Source organism: Malaclemys terrapin, chromosome 7 (genome assembly GCF_027887155.1).
Source record: "Malaclemys terrapin pileata isolate rMalTer1 chromosome 7, rMalTer1.hap1, whole genome shotgun sequence".
Taxonomy (NCBI): domain Eukaryota; kingdom Metazoa; phylum Chordata; order Testudines; family Emydidae; genus Malaclemys; species Malaclemys terrapin.
The window spans coordinates 70,574,896-70,598,049 of NC_071511.1; the positions used below are offsets into that span (position 1 = coordinate 70,574,896).

At 42.5% G+C, this 23,154-nt stretch overlaps 1 protein-coding gene across 2 annotated transcripts; it reads left to right on the plus strand.

The window, feature by feature from the left end:
- Positions 1 to 2,755: 2,755 nt before the first annotated feature.
- Positions 2,756 to 21,404, plus strand: LOC128841235 (pulmonary surfactant-associated protein D-like). 2 transcript variants are annotated; one of them, XM_054036095.1, is made up of 8 exons: positions 2,756 to 2,839; positions 4,017 to 4,233; positions 6,082 to 6,198; positions 7,284 to 7,391; positions 7,817 to 7,933; positions 9,341 to 9,457; positions 11,201 to 11,284; positions 17,789 to 21,404. In XM_054036095.1, exons 2-8 carry the CDS (start codon positions 4,032 to 4,034, stop codon positions 18,163 to 18,165), a joined length of 1,122 nt encoding a protein of 373 aa, XP_053892070.1. In that variant the 5' UTR covers positions 2,756 to 2,839; positions 4,017 to 4,031; the 3' UTR covers positions 18,166 to 21,404. The 2 variants fall into 2 exon arrangements, with proteins under 2 accessions (XP_053892070.1, XP_053892071.1); XM_054036096.1 differs by having other exon boundaries at positions 2,791 to 2,839; positions 4,021 to 4,233.
- The last annotated feature ends 1,750 nt before the right edge of the window (positions 21,405 to 23,154 follow it).

Sequence of the window (23,154 nt, forward strand, 5' to 3'; positions counted from 1 at the left end):
TGAGGTCTATCCAAGTCAGTAAACTGCACTAGCGCGCTTTTAAACGTCCAAATGCACATTCTACCACCATTCAGCCCTTGCTCAGCCTGTAGTTGAACAGGTCCTGACTACTGTCCAGGCTGCCTGTATATGGCTTCATGAGCCATGGCATTAAGGGTTAGGCTGGGTCCCCAAGGATAACTATAGGTATTTCAACATCCCCAACGGTTATTTTCTGGTCTGGGAAGAAAGTCCCTTCCTGCAGCTTTTGAAACAGACCAGAGTTCCTGAAGACGTGAGCATCATGTATCTTTCCCGGCCATCCCACATTGATGCTGGTGAAACGTCCCTTGTGATCCACCAGGGCTTGCAGCAGCATTGAAAAGTACCCCTTTCTGTTTATGTACTTGCTGGCTTGGTGCTCTGGTGCCAAGATAGGGATATGGGTTCCATCTATCGCCCCACCACACTTAGAGAATCCCATTGCAGCAAAGCCATCCACTACGACCTGCAAATTTCCCAGAGTCACTACCCTTGATATCAGCAGCTCTTTGATTGTGTTGGCTACTTGAATCACAGCAGCCCCCACAGTAGATTTGCCCACTCCAAATTGATGCCCGACTGACCGGTAGCTGTATGGCGTTGCAAGCTTCCACAGGGCTATCGCCACTCGCTTCTCAACTGTGAGGGCTGCTCTCATCTTGGTATTCTGGCGCTTCAGGGCAGTGGAAAGCAAGTCACAAAGTTCCATGAAAGTGTCCTTATGCATGTGAAAGTTTCGCAGCCACTGGGGATCATCCCAGACCTGCAACCCTATGTGGTCCCACCAGTCTGTGCTTGTTTCCCAAGCCCAGAATCGGCGTTCCATGGCATGAACCTGCCCCATTAACACCATGATGCGCACATTGCCGGCAGGGACAGCTCCAAGTTTTTTGCCGCCCCAAGCAAAAAAAATTTCCCGTGCTCCCCCCCGGCCCTGCCCCAACTCCGCCCCTTCCCCACCCCATTCCAACCCCTTCCCCAAATCCCCGGCCCTGCCTCCTCCCCCGGGCATACCGCATTTCCCCTCCTACCTCTCCCTCCCTGGTTTGCCTGGGAGGGAGGGGGGAGAAGCGGAGTGGTGGCGAGCTCGGGGGAGGAGGCGGAGGTGAGCTGGGGGGGAGCAGTTCCTCTGCCCCCCCCCAGGGTTACTTCCTGCGGCCTGCAAAACAGCTGATTCGCCCGGTAAGCCTGGGAGGGAGCGGGGAGAAGTGGAGCGGCGGCGTTGTGCTCAGGGGAGCAGGCAGAGCTGAGATGAGCTGCGGCGGGCCCTCTGCACCCGCCCCCCTAGGGTTACTTCCTGCGGCTCTCCCCGCACCTCCCCCCTCCCCCACCGCCGCAACTCACCAGAAATAAGGAGGGCATTACTTCTTGAAAATATGCAGTGGAAATTTGCTTGCATAGTGTCCATTTGCTAGAGACAAAAATGCATGGTTCGAGAAGAGCTCTGATATATACCATTTATTGAAAAGAAGGCTATTTGAGCTCAGTATATTGCAGAGAATATTAAGATCCTTTCCTTTCTGTGTAAATTTTAGATGTTGCCTTTACTGCTTGTGACAGGTGTACTCCCTGCACTGACCCTGACAAGGGTGAATTAGGTCAGGTGGGCCCAATCAGCCAGTTAAGCAGCCAATGAAGGAGCTAACTGGGAGAAAGCTGACCTGTGAAGGAAGAGGAGGGGCCTGTATAAAACCCCAGAACTCAGAGCAAAAAGGGGCTTAGGGAAAGGCAGCAAGGCACAGGAAGGAATAGGCCTTGGCTGCTGTGTAGCAGGTCCCTGAGCCAGAACCCAGAGTAGAGGGTGGGCCCAGGTTCAGTGGCGAAGCCAGGTTTTAGCAGCAGGGGGAGTGAACACATAAAAAAAGGTGCCACCTTCCGAAAAGAAAAAAATGAAAAACCCTGATTGTCCCGGAGCGGCTGAAGGACCCGCCACCGAAGTGCTGCCAAAGACCCGGAGCGCCGCCAGGTGAGTAAAAGTGCTACTGAAGACCCGGGTCAGTAAAAATTAAAAAGACTCCACTTTTCCACTCAGTGGGAGTGGCCGCTCCCCCTCAGCTGTGCTACTGCCCAGGCTCCCCTGCCAGCCACTGAAGGAGTGGCACCTGGGTCAGTGAATGGGGGGAGTTCCTGAGACTGCTAATGAACAGGAAATTTGATGCACATCTGCCCCAGAAGGGGAAAGCACAGAGTGACCTGGACAGAGGGCCAAGTCATGAAGAGGATGCTGCAGTTCCTGGAGCAAGAGGGGGGCCACAGAGCAGAAAGAGATGGAAGGGGCATTGGCTGCACAGAGCTAATCCTCAGAACAGTCAGGAGGTGGTGCCATCCCACAGTGAGTAGAGGCCCCCGTCACACTGCTAAATTTAGTGAGATCCAGGTTATCCCCTGTATGACCCTGATCCACAGCCTGTCAATTTCCTTGGCCTTTTGATCATGCCCAGCATGTGCAGTTTGCACAGGCTTAAACTGTGAGCTATAAACTGCACACACTTTTTCCAAGATTGCCAAATATAAGAGAGGTCAGATTAGTGTATGGGCTTGGATCATGTCCTGCAGTCTCTTAGGCCAGATCTGTTCCAACTTCCCTTTGGTTTGCATTTGTGGGAAATCCCTTTCTTGTACCTGGCCTTCACTATCGTTTCAAGATAAACTAGAATGTTGAAATGTTCTTTAGCAAAACTAAAACTCCTGTTTACTGGAATGTGATATGGCTGAGAAACCGGATGTCATGTTACTCAATGCATACCATATAAATGGAGGGTTGAACTCTTATTAAAGCATTCCTGTAATGCTTCGGTAGAGCACCAGAAATTACAGAGTAAGTGACTGGATATCATCAATGCTGTTACTTTTAATTCTGTCCTTTAATGATTAAGTTGCATTCAGCATGTAGCAAACTTTATATTTTGAGTTTATTTTAAAATATTATTTATGGAATATTATGTGACTGAATACTTCTACAATATATGAGATTGAAATTTAATATAGCAGGTGGCATTGTATTAAATGAATTTGAGTAATGCATCTCTTGCTTATTAACAGATGGTGTACTTCTAGGTTTGATTTTAATCGTTTCAGAGAAACTTGTCAGTGCTTAGTTAACCCTTTTCATGCTTGGGTGAAATGTATGTACAGTAGAAGCAAATTCTGGTATGTTAATGTCTTGGCTGCCAATTACTAAAATACACCGAGTTTATCAGCTGGCTTTTAGTGCAGTGCCTTTCTGAACAAATCAAACCTTTGATCTCTTCTGATATTTTTCTGTAACTGTGTATTTAGCAAAAAGGGAGAAATCCACTACGTTAACCATCAATCCCCGGATCTTAAGGGCCCAATTGTCACTTTTTGGCCCAGCCTGTTTAAAGGGTAGTGGCTCAGCAGAAGATTCTTGGGGCCATTATGTTCCAGCAGGCACAACTGATGCAGGACCACAGGAGAACTATAGTCACTGAGCTACCTTTGAACAGGGTGCAGCTTGTGCTCCTTAGAACCCTTTCTGCTGGCTGACGTGGGGGAAAGAGTCATGACTCTGACCCTTTCCTAAATCCTCCAAAGCAGCCTCTGCCCACATCAACGTTTGTGTGACCAGGACTGCAGTTGTGTCCTGAATTACAAGGACAGCAATCCTGTCCAGCCCGTGTGCCCACTTCCCCAGCATGCACAGTGCACCTGAGCAGGGCTCTACCCAGTTCACTCTCTAGAAAAACAGTTGCTCAGCTCACTTAAATCTTAAGAATTATGGCCTGCTCTAGCAGATGTATTCTGCACAGGAGGACCTCTGCACCTACCTGCAGCCCCATTGGCTGCAGTGGGGAACCACATAGGTGCCCGTCCACATGGGATAAGGAACAGGATCAGGATAAAGAACCAGGATAAATGAACTAGAATGTAGGCATTGAGCATTTCTTTGTTTAATCAGTTTTCACTACGAAATATAAACTGATTACATGGAGTGAAAATGCTCTTAGGGTAACTCTGTGATTTTTTTCAATAAGTCAGACACCTGAACAATGCTGCTGCTTCCAACACTGATCACTTTTGCTCTGGGAATATCCCTGTTGAAAACATCCACTGCAAATCCAAGCCAGAGTGTTCAAAAATGGGATCCAAATGCATGTGCAGTAGTTGTATGTGGACCTGCTCAGAACGGATTACCAGGCAGAGATGGAAGAGATGGGAAAGAAGGCCCTAAAGGAGAAAAGGGAAGTCAAGGTATAGAAGTATTTACTTCCTAATGTTATGCTTACTATTCACACGTCTGTCTGGTATTATTTTTCAACCATTACTCATTTAAAAGATGCTTCCTAGAAACCATTTAGCTCTGCAAAACTTGTACAAAAAGATGCAGCTAATCATACGGTATGTAAAACCTGAAGGTCCTTATGTTCCTACTGGTAATTACTGAAGGCTGGGATAGAGCTGACAGTATTGTTCATATTCAGAATGAAACCTCTTACTATATAGGACTGGATGCCTCTGGGGTAGATGAAGTGCTGTAGAACCTTTAATCTCTGGATCACCAATTTGATATCTGGCTTGGGTTGGTAGTGATTGAAAGTTGTTACTGCTAGACATGGCTCAGAAACAGATTTTTAAAATGCAATTTTCCCCAGATTTTTAAAAAACCAAACTATGTAGACTAGCTCTATGTTGGTTTAAAAAAAAAAAAACCTGTGACAATTGTCTAAATTTTCTTTCCCAAAAATATCCAGAAGTTTGAGGAGGACAGAGGGTCAAACAAGGCAAAATATGTATGCTGAATGTAAACACTCAATTGGGGCTAGATTCACTTCAGTGAACCCTTGGACTTCAGTGGGACCACTCACATGGGTAAATACTCTTTTGGGTGAGTGAGTGTTCCCACAGTAAAATAAAGCAGGGAATTTGACTTTGGTATTTCTTTTCAGAGAAGTCTTATTTACACTGAATATTTAAAATAACTTCGCTACAATAAAAACACTTTCCTTTTTACCTGCCTCTTACCTCAGATCAATTTTGTTTAGCAAGAGCTCCATCAAGATATGTTGTAGGGTATTACTCTGAGGTTTGCACGATTACTTAATTCCTAATATAAATCCCAGAATAGACGTTTGAAGAAAAAACTGGCTTACAGGACTAACAAAGGTTTCCCATATCGAGGTTTACATTGAAGGATTACTTTCTCATTCAATAATATTGCATTTGGTTACAAATTATAAAAAGGGAATTAATTAATTTACAATAGGTACCTAAAAGAACCTGTCATATTATTCATTGTGAATAATGTATCTGAACAATTTAGTCCGCATTCCTTTTTGTACATTGTCTACAAGCTGTTAATCGTTTTCGTACATTGGCTCATTTTTTTGCAATTGCTCGCTGACCAGTTTTGTGAAGTTTTATTTGCAGACTCATCTCTGAGTATTTGGTATTATTTTGCATGGCTTGTTTATTCCTGTAAGTCCCCTGGTTTTCTTTTCCATCCCTGCATGAATGGCTTCAGTTTTGTAAACAAAAATTACCCTTCCTCCCCTCTTTTTGTCCACAAATTATCCTTGAACATTCTGAATTGTTTATCGAATCTATTGTGTGAATAATTAAAAGAGCTGTTCAGAATAGTCACAGGAGCCTTTGCATTGTGAATGCTCTTGCAAATCTATATTCATGGTGGTATTTGGAATGGTTTTGCTCTCCTCTACCACCACTTTTTGTGAATAAAAACACAAATTTCATTAATTCATAAATAAAAGTGGGCACGGATTGGTGAGTGTTATGTGCAAGAATACTAAACCAATACTTCCTAGCGATATTTCCTCAGGTCTAGAGCAGTGATTAATTAAACCCACAGGAGAATATTCTCTTCTTTGATTCACACAATATTGATTTCCGTTACATATGTTCACTCTTGCCCCGGGGTGAGCACCCTTTTCAACATGTCTTCCATTTGCTACCACAGTTATTTTAATCTTAAATAAATCATTAAACCATCTTGACCTTATTCTATTTATCTGCAAATCTCTTGCAGCTCACTCAGTTTTTTCTTTTTTTAAATCTATTATTTTTCTTTTGACCCAACACTAGGATTACAGGGATTAAAAGGGTCACAAGGTCCCCCAGGAAAGATGGGTCCTGCTGGACAAGTAGGAGGAAAGGGCTCACCAGGAGAAAAAGGAACAAAAGGAGATATTGGAGCTAGAGGTAAGAGCTATGATGATTTTGATTGGGAAGGTTAATGTGATCACTAGCCATTAACCATCTGAAAAAAGCTTAAAAGAACTGAAATTAAGCAGAACTGAAAGTAAACATGTTTACTCCAACTAAATTAATCTTAATGCTGGACCTTCGAGTACTAAAATACATGATCTATGGGTTTATAATTACTACTATTGGGATAAAAACTGAACAAAAGTAAATTTAGGTTAAATATCCAAATATATGTATGTATACAGTATTGGAACAATCCTATACTGCCCCAGGAGATAGAGAAAATCTCCTGATAGTAGAGATGAGCCTATGCCATAAAGTTTGAATGTAGGGCTTAGTTTGGGCCTTATAGTAAAACTGTGTAAAGACCAGTGGCTTAGCTTTACAGGAATTTGAACAAAGCATTTATCTAGCCTTGATCCTTGTACCTTCTCATTCAAAAATATTTTACTTTCAATTTCAACCAGTTTTGTAACAAAATTGCAAATTTCACATGATTTTCATACAAAATTATAAATGAGGCTATGGCATGTTCATTCTGTATTAATCTAGGTACATGTGAAATTTATTGAACTTTTCAGTGGTCTTAGTTTTGTGTTCATCTTCAGAGAGGATATCAAATGAGTTTTGTATTGTTTCACTGCAAACATTTCATATGGGTCCTACCAAACAGGGCTTTCATATTTTTAGTTTATAGCATTTTAAAAAATGAATAAAAATGACTTTGCATACTCAGAATTCAGATGAACAGAACTCTTTAAAACAGATTTTAACTTTGTCATAATTCTCCAGTTTCAAACAGAACTCCCTTTCCTTGGAAAAAATGAGTGGGTCAAGGATTTTGCACCAAAAAGAGCAATCTAATTTTGATTATTGAATTGGCTACTGATTGTATGTTATCACATTCCGGTCATCACTCTCAACTTGTTCATCTCAATTTGTTGCCCATACACAAAGTTGCAACCAGTCATGCATTATTAAAAAAAAGAATGGATCTTTCCAAGCAGGGACAGTAGTTTTAATAGGGTTATGATATAAATGAACATTTCATGCATTTCCCTTTCACCCTGTTTCATCAGGATTACAAGGTGTCCCAGGTCTGAAGGGTAACCCAGGCAGTGCAGGCCCTTCTGGGCCAAAAGGGGATAAAGGTTCACCAGGTGAAAAAGGAGTAAAAGGGGAGAGAGGTAAGTGGTGTCATTAGACTGTACTGTGCACTTCAGTGATTCTTTCCAATCTAACGGTGCTGTACAGTATTCAAAAATAGATAGTTGTGGGTTATTGTGCACTTGGACATGTGCAATTTTCTTTAACTTTCTCTGATTTCTATATGATGTGGGAATTATACAAGTCGCAATTGAATCATCTAGCTGGGATGGGATAGTTTGATGGCTGTGCACCAAAAAGCAGTAGGAATTTTCCCTCTGATATTTATAATCTGTTACATGATGGTGCTAGATTTCAAAATCCACACACTCCTCAAGTCTCCCTGTGCATTCACTCAGAGTCTATTATCAAGTAACCGGCAAAGCCCAGAATTATTCCCATCAGGAGACTCACTGAGAATAAAATTGCTGGGTTTGTACATCTCATTCCCTTCATCACTCCCTAGGCCTGCCAGGAACTACAGGTTCGCAGGGCCAGAAAGGAATCGCAGGCTCCCCTGGGCCAAAAGGGGACAAAGGTTCAGTAGGTGAAAAGGGAGCAAAAGGAGACAAAGGAGACAGAGGTAAGTGATGTAGACAGGCTTGAATTCTGCATTGCAAAGATTGCTTCCAATTTAACAATTTCTCTTCTGCTGCAAATTTCCACAGCTCCATTGCCTCCGTTTACACTGGCCGAGAACTTGTCCTGTAGACTTAGGAGATAGTGACGGACACAAGTTGAAAGGGTTCAAGATTCCATTTAGTTAAATACAAAGCCAAAGGCTGTACACTTATCTGAAGCATAACCAAATCTCCTTTGCCCTAGAAATCAGGACTCAGCTCTTGGAAATACAGCCTCTCTAATGAAATTCATGGAATTCTTAGTTCTAACCGATTGAAAACTACAGAGTAAATAGCTTGCTTTTTTTCCAGAATTTCAGTATTTCAATGTTTCCATGTTTAACCCATGCCAATTAGGGCTTAACTACACAGGGAAATTGGCCAGCATAATAATAGTGGAATAGATATATTGCACTGTAGCTTTATTGGTCAATTTCCCCGTGTAGACAAGCCCTTAGTGTAGTTAGGAGTACAAAAATAAGCATCCTCAGAAAGTTAAACTATTTTTCCTGACAGTAAGCCAATCCTTAATTTAAGTTCAAATAAGGACATATCTTATCTAAACTAGTTTCATCACCCCACAGTACATGAATTGCTAAATCTTAACAGAACTTCTATTTGTATTTACCTGCAATCGCTACATGATGTCAGAATTATGTAAGTCTTAATAAAATTGCTTTAGTATTCCTAAGTAATCTGATATTCATCATTTAGATTTAATGGGTATTAGATGGTGGAGTTACGTCTACCATTATTAGATGCACTCTTCACATTTCTCTGTGCAATTGTTGCTCAGGCAGTGTGTCATCAAGCAAACGGCAAAGAGCATATATGTCACTACTGTAATTATAATTCTTAATAGTGATATAGTGCTTTGCGTTTTCAAAGTGCTTTACAAATATTAATCACTTCTGAAGGTGTGTGATTATCCATATTTTACAAATGAAGAAACTGGGGCACAACCTGTGGAAGTTGTAATTTGTCCAAGATTAGCATTAGAGCTTTTATTAGAACTCAGGGATCCCTGGATCTCAGTCCGTGTTCAAATAAATAAAAATATGTGAGAGCACGGTTATCCATTTATTTGAGCAGTGTATTGCGTGTCAGGACACCTGGGTTCTATACCTTGCCCTGCGACTGTTTCACTATGTGACCTCAGCCAATAGGGTTGCCTCTCTGGATCTCAATTACTTTATTTGCTTAGTTCAAAGACAGCATCAAGGCTAAATTGATTGATTGTTGGTAAAATATTATGAGATTTTTAGAGGAAAGATGTTATGTAAATGCCCATTATTTTATATATGAAATTAGAAAACTATCTGCAGATTAACTTGTTCTTTTTGTATCTGTTTGACTTGCTCTAACAATAGGGTTACAAGGAAGCTCAGGTTTACAGGGCCCCAAAGGGCAAATTGGTTCTCCTGGGCTAAAAGGCAATAAAGGTTCAGTAGGTGAAAAAGGAACAAAGGGAGACAGTGGACTATCAGGTACGTAAAGCAATGGGGTTTGTTTGTTTGCTGGGGAAGGGACTTAAGGGTTTTCTCTGTTGGTGTGTGCTAATGAATTTTGGACCACTTTCTGCCCCTCATCCACAAGTGGGCTCAAGTAAGCCCCATCTGGGGAAAAATGTATGAGGAGAGATTCTCTCTCTACCAATGTATATTCAATTTACATGTGCATAATTTACATTATGTAAAACTGGTTCACCTGCAAAATGCAAGACATTATCTAAATATAAAGATCAAAATATCGCTATGAAATATAAGATTAATCAGTGGTATTTTATAAATTTTTTAGCAGCCATCTGTTTCATGGATAGAATCCTGGTCCCACTGAAGTCCATGACAAAACTCCTGTTTACATAATGGAGCGAAGATTTCAAATCATAAAAATCACAGAATAGTAAACCCATTCTAGTAATCACAAAATCTTCCTATGTATGATGAATTTATATTTTCAAAAATAATTTTAAAAATTGTACTGCTTCTTTTCTGGCTCTTTTCTGATCGAGCAAAAATACCTTGAAATTTTCATGAGGACTCCAGTATATTTGTGGATATAGCTCACTGTAGATTATTTTAATCCCTAGATTGAAGGGGGAGGGGCAAGGAGCTTCTTACTTTAGACCAAATGATAAAACGCTTCACTAGAGCTTAACTATCCATTATTTTCTACCCCTCTAACACAGACATTAACCCAAGGGTGGATGTTGGATATCACTTTTGGTAGCCTGCTAAAAAGAGAGCATGCTGAGAGTAATGAGAGAATCAAAATATTGTACTATCCCAGGATGCAGATTGTCTGTTACAGAGTGTTTGTATGTGTGTATGTATATTATCTAGATAAATAGATTGAGATCTAGATAATACCTCATATGTAGATAAAGTAAAACCAGCATGTCCAAGCACATAACAATGTTGTGAACCGTCCCTATGGTACCATTTAGAAGTGCCCTCCCACCCTGCCCATCTACAACTTCAAAACAACCTCCTCCAACTCCACCTAATTGTTTACTGAGTGTAAAATGACACATCTCAGTGATATAATAGCAGTGGGAGAAAGCATTTTTAGCATTATGTAGCCCAGGATGACCAGTCTGGGCACTCAGGCCATGTCTACACTTACCGGTAGATCGGTAATGCTGCAAGAATCGATGCAGTGAGTGTCAATTCAGCGGGTCTCATGCTAAATCAATGGGAGAGTACTCTCCCATCAATTTGTGTACTCCACCTCCCTGAGAAGCGTGAGGAAAGTTGACAGGAGATGCTCTCCCATCGACACAATGCTGTGTAGCCACCGCGGTAAGTGAATCTAACTATGTCGACTTCAGTTACGTTATTCACATAACTGAAGTTGCACGAGTTAGATCCATTTACTCTGGTATTGTAGACCAGATCTCAGAAAGTGATATACCTACAGACTTTGGTCCCCAAGCACTATACGGGTGGATAGTGTAACGATGTTTAGTCCAGGCCTGTCCTTAAAGAGAAGGAGTAGGTAGAAATGATGCAATCTTTCCTTCAGGTAATGGATAGACACATCCACACATCCTGTGTAATTCTTATCCCATAAAAAAGCTAGGCAATCCAGGTTTAGATCTATAACCTGGACATATAGCGATTTAGATCATAACCAAGACATCTGTAGAGTAGAAACTACAGGTCTGCTGTTATTTGTCTGTATTACTTATTTCTTTTAACATTAAGATTAATGCAACTTTCTTCATTCAGAGATCAATCTCCTTAAAAGACAAGTAAGTACTTTGGAAGGGCAGCTGAGAGCTCTGCAAAGCAGCTTCTCCAAGTACAAACAAGGTAAGATGATGCTGTAGTAGAATGCTGCCTTTCAACACAATTTTACCTCTGATCTCTTTTAAGCCTTCTGATTTGTAGTCTGATGCATTAAACAGTGGTTTTGTTCATTTTCATTATTAATGAATTATACAATGCCTCAGACTTATGTGATGCTTTATAAAATATAGAGCAGAGCACATTCTCTGCCCCAAAGACAGTACGAAGGCCCAATCCAATGAGAGATGAATTCTCTGGGGTGATCCCAAGTACCCTCAGATCTCACTGAATCCAGTTACAGACACTGAGCATCTCTCCGTAAGCACTGGTCTCCTCACAAGATCAGGCCCTATGTGGAAAAGGGCTGTTCTTCGCATAAAAGTTGTGCCACTTTAATTAAACTGGATTCGACTTAGTTAAACTGGTGAAAACTCCTGTGTGAACACTCTCAAATTGATTATACACTGGATTATATCAATTTAAGTTTAAATCATCAAGGAATCAAATAGAGCTGACTAAGCCAGCTTTAAATCAAATGAAGAGTGTCTACACGGGACTTTGTGCTCATTTAACTAAACTGGTTTAAAAATACACATTTGGTTAAACTGGTGGATCTTTGTATATAGGCCAGGGCTACTGCCAAGGTAATCAATAGAGTTGGTCTGAAATATTCCATTGAAACCTTCTTTCATTGGACTTTGTTCATTCATTGAAATCAAAAACTTGTTACTTTTCAATGAAGTTCTGATAGAACCAAACCTGCCTAGTTTCCTGCCAGCTCACCTACCTAGCTCCTCAGCAAGCCCCGTGGTGGAGTCACAGGGAGTCGGGAGCTTGGAAGCACTTGGGGTCCTGAGTGCCAAGCTCCTGGCTCCTCGGCCGCCTGGATTCCCATGGTGGGCTGCCCTGGAGCTGTGCTGCGTAGGGCTTCTTGCATCCACAGCTCAGGGGCAGCCCGCCAGGCTGACTACCTCCTGAGCCTGGCCTCCATTCCCCTTTGGGGAGAATTTGGAAATTTTGAGGTTTTGTTCTAAATCAGAGTGAAGCCAACATTTAAATTAATGAAATCCTCTGGGGAAACCTTTCTCTGTCCAGCTCTAGTAATTAACTCCAAAAACTAGAATCCTCTGCAAATCATGTGTTTGCTAATTGTATCCACCAGTGTGTGTTTGGCTAGCCTGAGACCATTTATACTAGGAGTTTTTCTTTGAGTGCTGAGCCCTATGTGTAGTCCACACCTCAGATGTGCATCATGCGCCTGAGACCTGAAAATCTTGTCAGTAATGCCTGTTGAGCTGTGTCTGTGCTCTGGAGCTCCTTGTGCTCCATACCAAGATTATAAGGGGCAATTCAGACTGACCTGCCTCTCCAGTTCCTTCTTACCACTGCATGGCCAGAGTTGGAGTCCTCTGTGTCTGATGATGATATCTTTGCACAGTCTGTAAATATAATTGTAGATAGTTGTTAGTCTGGCGTTTTATTTATAGTTCGTGTAGATTAGTTTTCCCTGCCTTTGGGACCCTTCCTGTTTCTCCCCCTTGGGAGAAGGGCCATGCCTAGAGTTCTGGAGTTTAACAAGTGTCTATCCTGCGTGTTCTCCTTCTTGGTCAGTGATGAGCACCGGTGCTGCCTTGACTCATAGATAGGGCTCTACCAAATTCACAGTCCATTTTGGTCAATTTCACGGTCATAGCATTTAAAAAATCATAAATTTCATGATTTCAGGTATTTAAATCTGAAAGTTCAAGGTGTTGTAGGGGTCCTGACCCAAAAAGGAGTTGTTGGAGGGGTCACAAGGTTATTGTGGGGAAGGGCAGGGCCAGAGGTGGGGGCAAGTGGCCCAATTTGCCCCGGGCCCTGCAGGGGCCCCGAGAATATAGTATTCTATAGTATTGCAGCTTTTTTTTAAGGAAGGGGCTCCCAAAATCGCTTTGTCCCAGGCCCACTGAATCCTCTGGGCAGCCATGGGGGGGGCAGGGTTGCGGTACTGCTACCCTTACTTCTGCGCTTCTGCAGGCGGCGGCGCTGCCTGCAGAGCTGGGCACCCAGTCAGCAGCTGTCACTCTCCGACCACCCAGCTCTGAAGGCAGCAGCGCAGAAGTAAGGATGACATGGTATGGTATTGCCATCCTTGCTTCTATGCTGCTGCTGGCAGGGTGCTGCCTTCACAGCAGAGCGCCTGGCCACCAGCCGCCACTCTCTAGCCACCCAGCTCTGAAGACAGTGCAGAAGTAAGGGTGGCAATGCTACAACCCCTCCTAAATTAACCTTGTCACCTCCCCCCTGCAACTCCGTTTTGGGTTAGGACCCCCAATTTGAGAAATGCTAGTCTCCCCTGTGAAATCTGTATAGTATACGGTAAAAGTATAGAATACAGTAAAAGCACACAAAACACCAGATTTCACGGGGAGGATTTCACAGTGTGCTGCATTTTTCATGACTGTGAATTTGGTAGGACCCTATTCATAGCCTTTAAGGCCAGAAGGGATCAACAGGATCATCTAGTCTGACCTCCTGCTCATTGCAGGCCACGGAAACTCACCCATTTCTGAAATAGACCCCTAACATCTGGCTGAGTTACTGAAGTCGTCAAATCATGATTTAAAGATTTCAAGTTACAAAGAATCCGCCGCTTACTCTAGTTTAAACCTGTAAGTGACCCCCCTAGGCTGCAGAGGAAGGGAGAAAAACCCCAGGGTCTGTGCCAATCTGACCCGGGGAGAAATTCCTTTCCAACCCCAAATATGACGATCAGTTAGACCCACTGAGCCAGACACCTTGGAAAGAATTCTCTGTAGTTACTCAGAACCCTCTCCTTCTAGTGTCCCATCACCAGCCATTGGAGATATTTTCTGCTAGCAGTTGCAGATCGTCTATATGCCATTATAGGCAGTCTCAGCATACCATCCCCTCCATAAACTTATCAAGCTCAGTTTTGAATCAGTTAGTTTTTTCGGCTCCACTGCTCCCCTTGGAAGGCTGTTCCAGAACTTCACTTCTCTGATGCTTAGAAACCTTCATCTAATTTCAAGCCTTACCTTGTTGATGGCTAGTTTATATCCATTTGTTCTTGTGTCCACATTGGTGCTTATCTTAAATAACTCCTCTCATTCCCTGGTATTTATCCCTCTGATGTATTTATAGAGCGCTATCATATCTCCCCTCAGCCATTGTTTGGTTTGGCTAAACAAGCCAAACTCTTTGATTCTCCTCCCCTAAGGAAGGTTTTCCATTCATCTGATCATCCAGCTAACCCGTCTTTGCACCTTTTCCAGTATGAATTCATCTTTCTTAACCATGGGAGACCAGAATTGCACACAGTATTCCAGATGAGGTCTAACCAATGCCTTGTATAACGGTACTAACACTTGCCTGTCCTTACTGGAAATACCTTGCCTGATGCATCCTGGAACTGCATTAGCCTTTTTCAAGGCTGCATCACATTGGCGGCTCATACTGCCTTAGGGAGACTCATCTCCACCAAGCACCGTATCCGCAGCTCCTTTCCTCCCTGATCCTGAGATAGATGAGAGTTTTGACTGAGGAAGTACCTCATGGAGAAAGCCATGAGGCCCTAGTCAGAACCAGGCAGAGACACGCCCCCACCCTTACTCCGAGTAGGTTGGCCTCAGTCCACGAGCAGTTCCTCTCTAATCATGAGCTCCAGAACAGAGGCCAAAACTGTTAAGTCCAAGGACCCATTATCTAGGGCCTTTCATGAGAATAAGGGGCACTCTCACTAACACTGGACCAGATCCCCTTCCAGATCTTGTCCCACAGGAAGGAATCCAAATTGAGCTCTGACTAACAAGCTGCAAGGTCGGCACCTGCTGGCACCCAGCTGACCTAGGCAATTCTGGGGTCTGGACCTTCAGCAAATGTCAGTCCATCCTTTCATTAGCATTTATCCCTTCCCAGATCTGATAACTCAGGAGAGTGATGGGCTCGGACATCCCAGCTTGGTCTCTCTTCACCTCATGGCCTGGTATTTGTATGGGTGCCGGACCTAGAGCATTGTTCTTCGGAGGCTTTTCAAACTGTTCTTAATCACAATTGAAAAGACTCTATCAGAAATGTTCTCTAGTTAAATAGAGGGATTTCTCTACCTTGGCAGAACAAAACTAGTTGTGGCCAGAGACAGTAGTTTTTCCTGCTTTTTTAACTACCTCCTCACTCTCAAGACATCGGGTCTTTTCCATTAGCTATCTGGGAGCCCACCTAGCAGCAGTCAATATCTTCCACCTTGGGGAGAGAGTTACTCTGTTTTTACCCACCCAATAACAATTAGATTCCTGAAGAGTCTTACTAGGACCCTCCGAGGTAGTGAATCTGACACCACTATGGGACTTCAATCTCAGTACTTACCAGGCCACCCTTGAATGACTGACCAAATGATCAGTGTGTTCCACTACCTGCCCTCTTTCCCCTCTCCTTTGGATCATGACTGGATTCTCAGTAGAGGAGAAAGCAGAGAAGCAATCAGTCCACACCTCCCCTTAAACCCTTGCTACTGTGTACAAGGAACTCCAGGGCACAATGGTACCAAAGGACACTTGCAAGATTTTTCCGGTCTCAGATTCATTGTGCACATGCATACCCTCATATGGAATACAGATAGGGACCACACCTCTTGAATAATCTCCAGTTACAGGTAGGTAATCTCCATTTCTGAAACAGAAGTCCATGCAGCTGCTGCTGCTGGTTTGTAGATAGTTGAGTCGTCACATCGTGCTGGCTCCTCTCTTTTATTTCCAGCTGCTAAATCACATTCAGAACAGCAAAATAGGCATAAAACACTTGCCTAATGTTAGCAATTGCTGTAGCTGGTGCAGAGATTTTATGCTGTCACATAGGATTGGAGGAGGCCCATGTGACTAATAATGGCAGGGAGGCAGTGTGAGCCATTACAAATGGGAGAATCGGTGTCCACAAGATAACTTCTGTACTAACATCTGGCCAACCCAGCAAAAAATATTTGAGAAACTTAGCAAAAATAAAGAGAAAAACTGTCCTCTGGGCTGACAAGGATGTGAGGAGATTATTAAAAGAGCTGTAAGATAACATTTATCTGGGAAATTAAATTGATGCATTGTGGCATTAGGACTTCTTCATTACCTGTGCATTTTCAGTCCTTTCACCAATGAATGCAAAGGTTGTCATGGTGGAAGCAGGAGTTTGGCATCATGTGGTACTGTCCTGAAGTGATATTAATTTGTGATAATGCCATTCTACCAGCAAGAGCAATCAAGATGTTACATTTAGTAAATAAAAGCTGAATGTCGGAACACCGTCTAAGACAAATTATAACAGTCTGATGTTCTAATATGTGTCGTAGGCTTGATTTAGACTGATGCCTAAGACTGTGTATCATCAAATGCATACAAACCCTCACAGAGCACCACTGGCCCAGATGAATGTCTATGTACTTTCAGCTCTGCAAAGAAGATGCTAAATTACAGGCTGTAAAACTTTTCAATGCTTTCTTCCTATCTTCTGAAGAGCTCCTGAGACAGCAATATGCTCCAAGATTTGTATGCATTCGCTGCTAAGTACTGCCCTTATCATGCTGACTTACATTTTTGTATAGTCTTTTAATGTAGGTTGCTCTCCTAGCTAGATGTAACTAGTTAAAAATATAGCCAGCGTATTTAACAGGTGCTCTTAATATATCTTGTAATGAACACATCCCAGGATAGTGATAGGGAAACCTCCAAAGGTTCAGAGTTCAGTTTGGATAAACACCTAAAACCTGAATGTGTAGCCAAACATCTCAAGTCTGCAAAAGCTGGATTGGAAATATCACCAGAGCAGGCTTCGAGAAATCCTGGTGCTGGCAAACCGGGTCAAATTTTGGTCCTGTCTGGAAATACTGTGAGAATAATTTTTCATTGTCACATTTTAGTATTTCCAATGTTGGTTCTGCCAGAAATCCAGAAGGAATAGCCTTTGTCACCATATTGTGGCAAAGTTCCAGTTCTGATAGAAACATGAAGATCTAAAAGGAAACATAAGGACATCAGGGTGAGATGCTGAAATATCCAGATGTTAATGGGATACTAAGGGGGAGAATGTCAGGGGGAGATGGGTGGGTGGAGGTCTTCTGGTTATAACACACAGTGAGCTGTGCTGGAAAAAGAGATTGGGATTTGCAGCAAGCCCTAAAGATCAGAACAGATAGAAGCTAATTCAGGCCAAGAGGTGAGGAGTGAATTCCAAAATCTTGGCACTCTCACAGAAAATGCCTCTCTTTGAATATTTCAGTGGTTCTAGGATTGGGGCCTTAGGGATAGAATCTGTGGGCTTTGGATGAAAGGGGGTTTAGTCTGTAATTTAGCATGTAGCAATAAGGATCACTATCCTTCAGTGATGGACTCCATGGTTCAGATCATCAGCTGGTGAAAGTGATATAACTCCATTGAAATCAATGGACTTTAACTGATTTCTGCCACCTGGCCCCATAAATCTGTTGACTTCACCAAATCATACTTCACTAGAGGCCTAATGTGGAGATATCTCTTTGTTTTCTAGTTATAATGTTCCCGAATGGCAGGATTGTTGGTGAAAAGATATTCATGACCAGTGGCTATGAAGGCAACTTTGACAGTCTGAAACAAAGGTGTTCCCAAGCTGGAGGCCAGCTTGCTTCTCCTCGGAATGCCGCCGAAAATGCTGCCATCCAGCAGATAGTTGTTTTGTACAACAAACCAGTGTTTCTTGGGATAAATGATATTCAGACAGAGGGTCGTTTCAAGTATCTAAATGGAGAAAACATTGTGTATTCCAACTGGCAAACAGGAGAACCAAATAATGACAAAGGCATTGAGGACTGTGTAGAAGTCTATTCAAGCGGAAAGTGGAATGACAAATCCTGTGGAGAGAAACGGCTAATTGTGTGTGAATTTTAAACCACCTGTCATATTGCCTTTGCTTCACTTGATGGAAGTGACATGTGCTGTAGTATGTTGGAATCAAATATCTGTCATTTTTAAAAGGGCTTTGCAGGGATATAGGATATCAAAGTTTAAAACAAAATCATCAGATTCTGCTTTCTGTGCTAAACAATGTTAGTTCAAGTAGAAAGCAGTTTTTCTTCATGTACTGAGTCTGATAAAATCCAAATAAGTAGATGCAACCCTATGCAGAAACATACATTAATGGATTAGTCTCCTAGGAAATACAAGACAGACTTGACATTGTTCTGATTGGCCCCTAAGAGGTCACCTGTATGCCTAATGAATATGCTTGGCAGTGCATTCTCTTGCTTGGTTAACATTTATTATTTATTTTTTCTGTGGGTGTACTCCAGAGCCACTCCATTCTAGGTCAGAGTTCAATTGTGCAAGGAGCTGTACAAACACTAGGAAAACCTAGCCCCAAAGAGCTTATATTTGACTTTAAGAAGTATTCTGTGCTTCTTCTACTTGGAATTATTTCAGGATATATATTTGTGTTAAAACTTGGATCTGTTTTTTGAAATGTATAATGACCTGGAGGAATATAGGCCACCACATTTTTGTACTGTTCGTTGCTTGATTTTTTGCCGGTGAACTATTGTACGCATTGTATTTTCAGGTGTGAAGGGTTTACATGGAATTAGATGACAGACTGCATGGATTTCCCCAAACAGTCTCAGATGACAAGGAACTTCAGTAAAATCAGATTAATTAGAAACAAAGAAAATCTTCTCAAAACAAAATGAATGATATGAAAGGAGGAAGGTGCTTAAATGACCCATTACTGTAATATTTGAGCCCTAATAACCTCTGTCCTGTCTGAGAAACTCCCTTTGATATCTTCATAAGACTCTTCCTTTTCCCAGTACAGACAGACTGGATTGCCTTCTGCTGTCCCAACATCCAACTGTGCATCAAATTCTGCTTTTGCACATTTGAAGAGGACTGTGTTTCTCAAATTTATGTTGCAATACAAAAAGATGCTGTATTCAGCTGACTTAATAGGTATAAATAGCTCATGACGTCTCAGGCCAAACTAAGACTCCATGACTGTCTTTTCTGGATAATGTGGTTAGTCTGAAGTCAGTCAGTATCTCACTGAGTCCCAAACTTAGAGATAATATCTGTTTCCCGATAGTTCCCTCTATATAAAATAGAAATTCTTGACAGATGAAGCTGCATTTGTCACAATTATACTTAATAGAATCTTTTTAAAAAATCTAAAAATGTCTAATTAAAAGAAAGAGATGAAAAGTTGTATAGAGCATATACTCTATCTTGAGCTCTTAGGCTAAGCATGTACCTGTGCCACATCAGTAGCTTGTCGGATAGGGAGCTGAAAATACTGATTACTTAGAGTACCCTGTCCAAGATGTATCCTTCCACCTTCACTGTAATTTCTGAGGCAGGTCCTACCAGGTCTTTAGGCAGCTACTTTTCTGGGGTAGTCATTGCCTCAGATAGATTAACCTTGCAGGAGTTGTTCTTCAGTCGGTATGCAGTACACTCCTTCACTGGTCCCCTCTGGTGTTTCCTTGATTCACTCAACGTTGTAGGAGCTTTCAAATGAAGTCTCTTGTGTTCCTGAGTTGAGGATGTCTTCTAACTTTATGCCCAATTTCCCCACATTTCAAATACATCACAGGATTGTTGCCCCCAGTAGGAGGTGGTGATCTCTGCTTTTCTGGGGGCATAGCTACATGATTTGCAAGTGTTGGAGTAGCTATGAGGGATGGCTACCTTCCTTTTCTCTAGGATTAACTCCTTCTCCTGGAGTTTTGGGAGCTACTGCTTTGGCCTGCAATACAGGGTCCTTCTTCACTGCCTCCCTATTCTCTTCTTCTCTGACTTCCTTAAATAGGGCCATGAAGGTGGGTGGGTCCTACAACCTCTTCACGTGTAGGTTGAGGAATATGATGTCAGCAAAGAGAGTGCCCCTGGACACCTGGGTAATTTGGGCTTGGTTCACCCTCTTCAGCTGGATACCCTTCTTCAGAGTTACTCTCGCGAGTAACTGCTGGAATCTCATCAGGAACTCAGGCATTTTTTCTTCCTGATGTCATTTAAGATCCCTGAACCAGAAGTACAGGTCTTCACTACTCTGTGGTTCCATATGTGCTCTCTAAGGCAACTAGGAATGTACATGGCACCAGAGTTGCTGGTTCTGAGGACCCTATGGCTTTCTGCTATCCTCTCTCCCCATCTTTTCTGCATTGCCACTCTGGGACCACTTCGGTGGCCTGGTCAATCCAACTTTCAAAATCCTCTTCGTCCAAAAGTATGAGCAACTTCTCTGAAAATATCTTCAGTCTCTTACAGTGGCTGCCATCCAGGAGGGTGAGCCACGCTTCTCCACAAGATATCCCACGAGCTGGCCCCAGCTGTCAGTCATGGGTGAAAGAGGAACACTCCCTGGCTTCAAATCTTTCTGTGCTGGGAAAGACTGTAGCTTTGGCACTAAAATCTGTAGGTGCAATGCTCATAGGCGCAACACTCACCACCTCCTAAATCGCTGTCTCCGGGATGGTGATCCTTCTGGTGCTATTACCTCCCTGGGTATTCTGGTGGCATCCAGCACTTTGAGTGCTGTATCAGGGCAATGCTGCTCCTTGCTTTCAGCTCTGGTGAATAATCCGTTATCTATGAGTCTCCCGCAAGCCTTCTCAGCATGAGAACACTTAGGCTGTCCACCTGTAGGGTTACTGGGGATTCTTGTTACTATAAAGGACTGGCTGTAAGCAGCTTCCTTTGCTCCAGTCAGAAAGCCAAGTGCTTCTCATCTTGCATTTCAGCTTCGCCCCCTAGGTGGCACTGAACTCATTGCTAACAGGCTGAGTAAGAAGTTGTGAACTGATTGTGTTTGATTGCCTCCATCCATAACCACTCTCCGAGGTGTGGCTTAAACCTACTCCCTTTTCTCTCCCTGGGGCTTGGTATCACTAATATTTGTAGCAACTTCTCCCATCTCATCATGCAGGTCAGGTTCTGGATTTTTTTTGTTGGCACCTTCTGCCTCCACTGTCAGTGACGCTTCACCATGTCAGACATACAGGGCTGCTGCCCTTGAGAAAGCAGTAATATTCAGGGTTCCTAGAAAGCTGTTTGCTGAGGAAAAACATGGAATTTATGTTTTTACAGAGAATCTTTAGTTTTTATATTTTGTGAAAAAATAAAAACATACATTAACTATATTTTTACTGAAAGTACCGGTGTCGCTTATTCAATGTGTGGAACCTCCCCTTCTTGTGGTTGATTTTTGAATGCACTTTAAATTTACATAGCTAAATATACTCCAATAAACTGCTTCCAGCATATAGAGGTTATTCAGTGGCATATAGGGGTTCATGTATTAATGCATCTCAAATTTCACTTCAGCCTCCTGACATGAGTAATTAAAGTTATAAACAGATGCTGAAAACTTTAAAAATCGCCCCTAGAAACCATGTCACTGAGTTTGGCAAGGACAAATTTCACACTGATGGTAATGTGCTGTCCTGTACTGTATGCAGTAAGGCTGTAGATTATGGCTGAAGGCACATTGCAGGCCACGGAAACTCACCCATTTCTGAAATAGACCCCTAACATCTGGCTGAGTTACTGAAGTCGTCAAATCATGATTTAAAGACTTCAAGTTACAGTGAATCCGCCACTTACTCTAGTTTAAGCCTGTAAGTGACCCATGCCCTAGGCTGCAGAGGAAGGGAGAAAAACCCCAGGGTCTGTGCCAATCTGACCCGGCGGGAAATTCCTTTCCATCCCCAAATATGACTATCAGTTAGACCAGGGCACACTGAAATCACATAAAATAGTTAAAATTGTGATAGTAAAGGATCGCAATACCTAGGACTCATTGTTTAGTGAGAAACCAATCTCTTTTACCCTTAGCAATAGGGTTCAAAGGTTACATGATTTTCCGCACACGGGCAGCAATTGTTACTTTCCCCTATAAACCTTTCCCTGTGTTTCCAACCTATTCGTGCAAGCACAACTGTTGTGTTGCACATATAGAAGTTAAAAGAACCTTATAATTCCATCTGCTCTGTGAGGTGAATTCCACTGAATAACTCCAAAGTCCTTTCAATAAGGCACTTCTTTCCTGACAGCCATGTGGAATTATCAGGCTCCAGAAAGGCAGAGCTTGATCTTGCAAACACTTACTTAAGGGAGTGCTCCTTTGTCATGTGCGTAGTCCCACTGAGGTCAAAAGGAAGGAGTTTGAAGTCAATTGGGATTACTTACACAATTAGAGTGATGTGCATGAATATGGATTTGCCAAATTAGTCACACATGCATGTATATATTGCCCATGAATGGACTTTACAAAAATGTTTTGTGTCAGATCCCCAGCTGCTATAAATAAGGATAATGGCATTGAACTCAATGACTGATGAACTAAAAAATCAATGGAGGTATGCTGCTAGGTAGTTGACCCACACGTATACACATTTGGAAGCAATTCTGGAATTTTAGTGAAATGCATTTGTTAATAGTTTGATTAAGAAACATGCCAAGTCCACATCAAACTTCTAAGCCATTTGCAGGCATTCAGAGCTGGTATTCCAATTTGAGTCCATTAGGGTAATTGGATCAAGCCATGAATTTTGGATTAGCACCAGGGTCTGAACTTCCCCCAGAGTTGAGTATATAGTGTTATAGTCTGTGCCCATCTGCAGTTATGACAGCAACTGCTAACGCTGACACGACTGGAAAATTAAGTTACTCACTTGCTCTATTTTTGTCTTTCTTTTCATTCAGCCCCTTAGATTGAAAGGGTTGATGGGGACACAAGGTCCCGCTGGAAAAAGTGGAACCCACTGGGCCAAAATGGGATAAAAGTTCACGAGGCATAAGTGGGCCAAAGGGATTTAGTGGTGGAGGGTAAGCAGTACAGTCTTGTGTGGAGGAAAGGGAGAGCATTGGAAGAAGGATAGATCCGCCAGT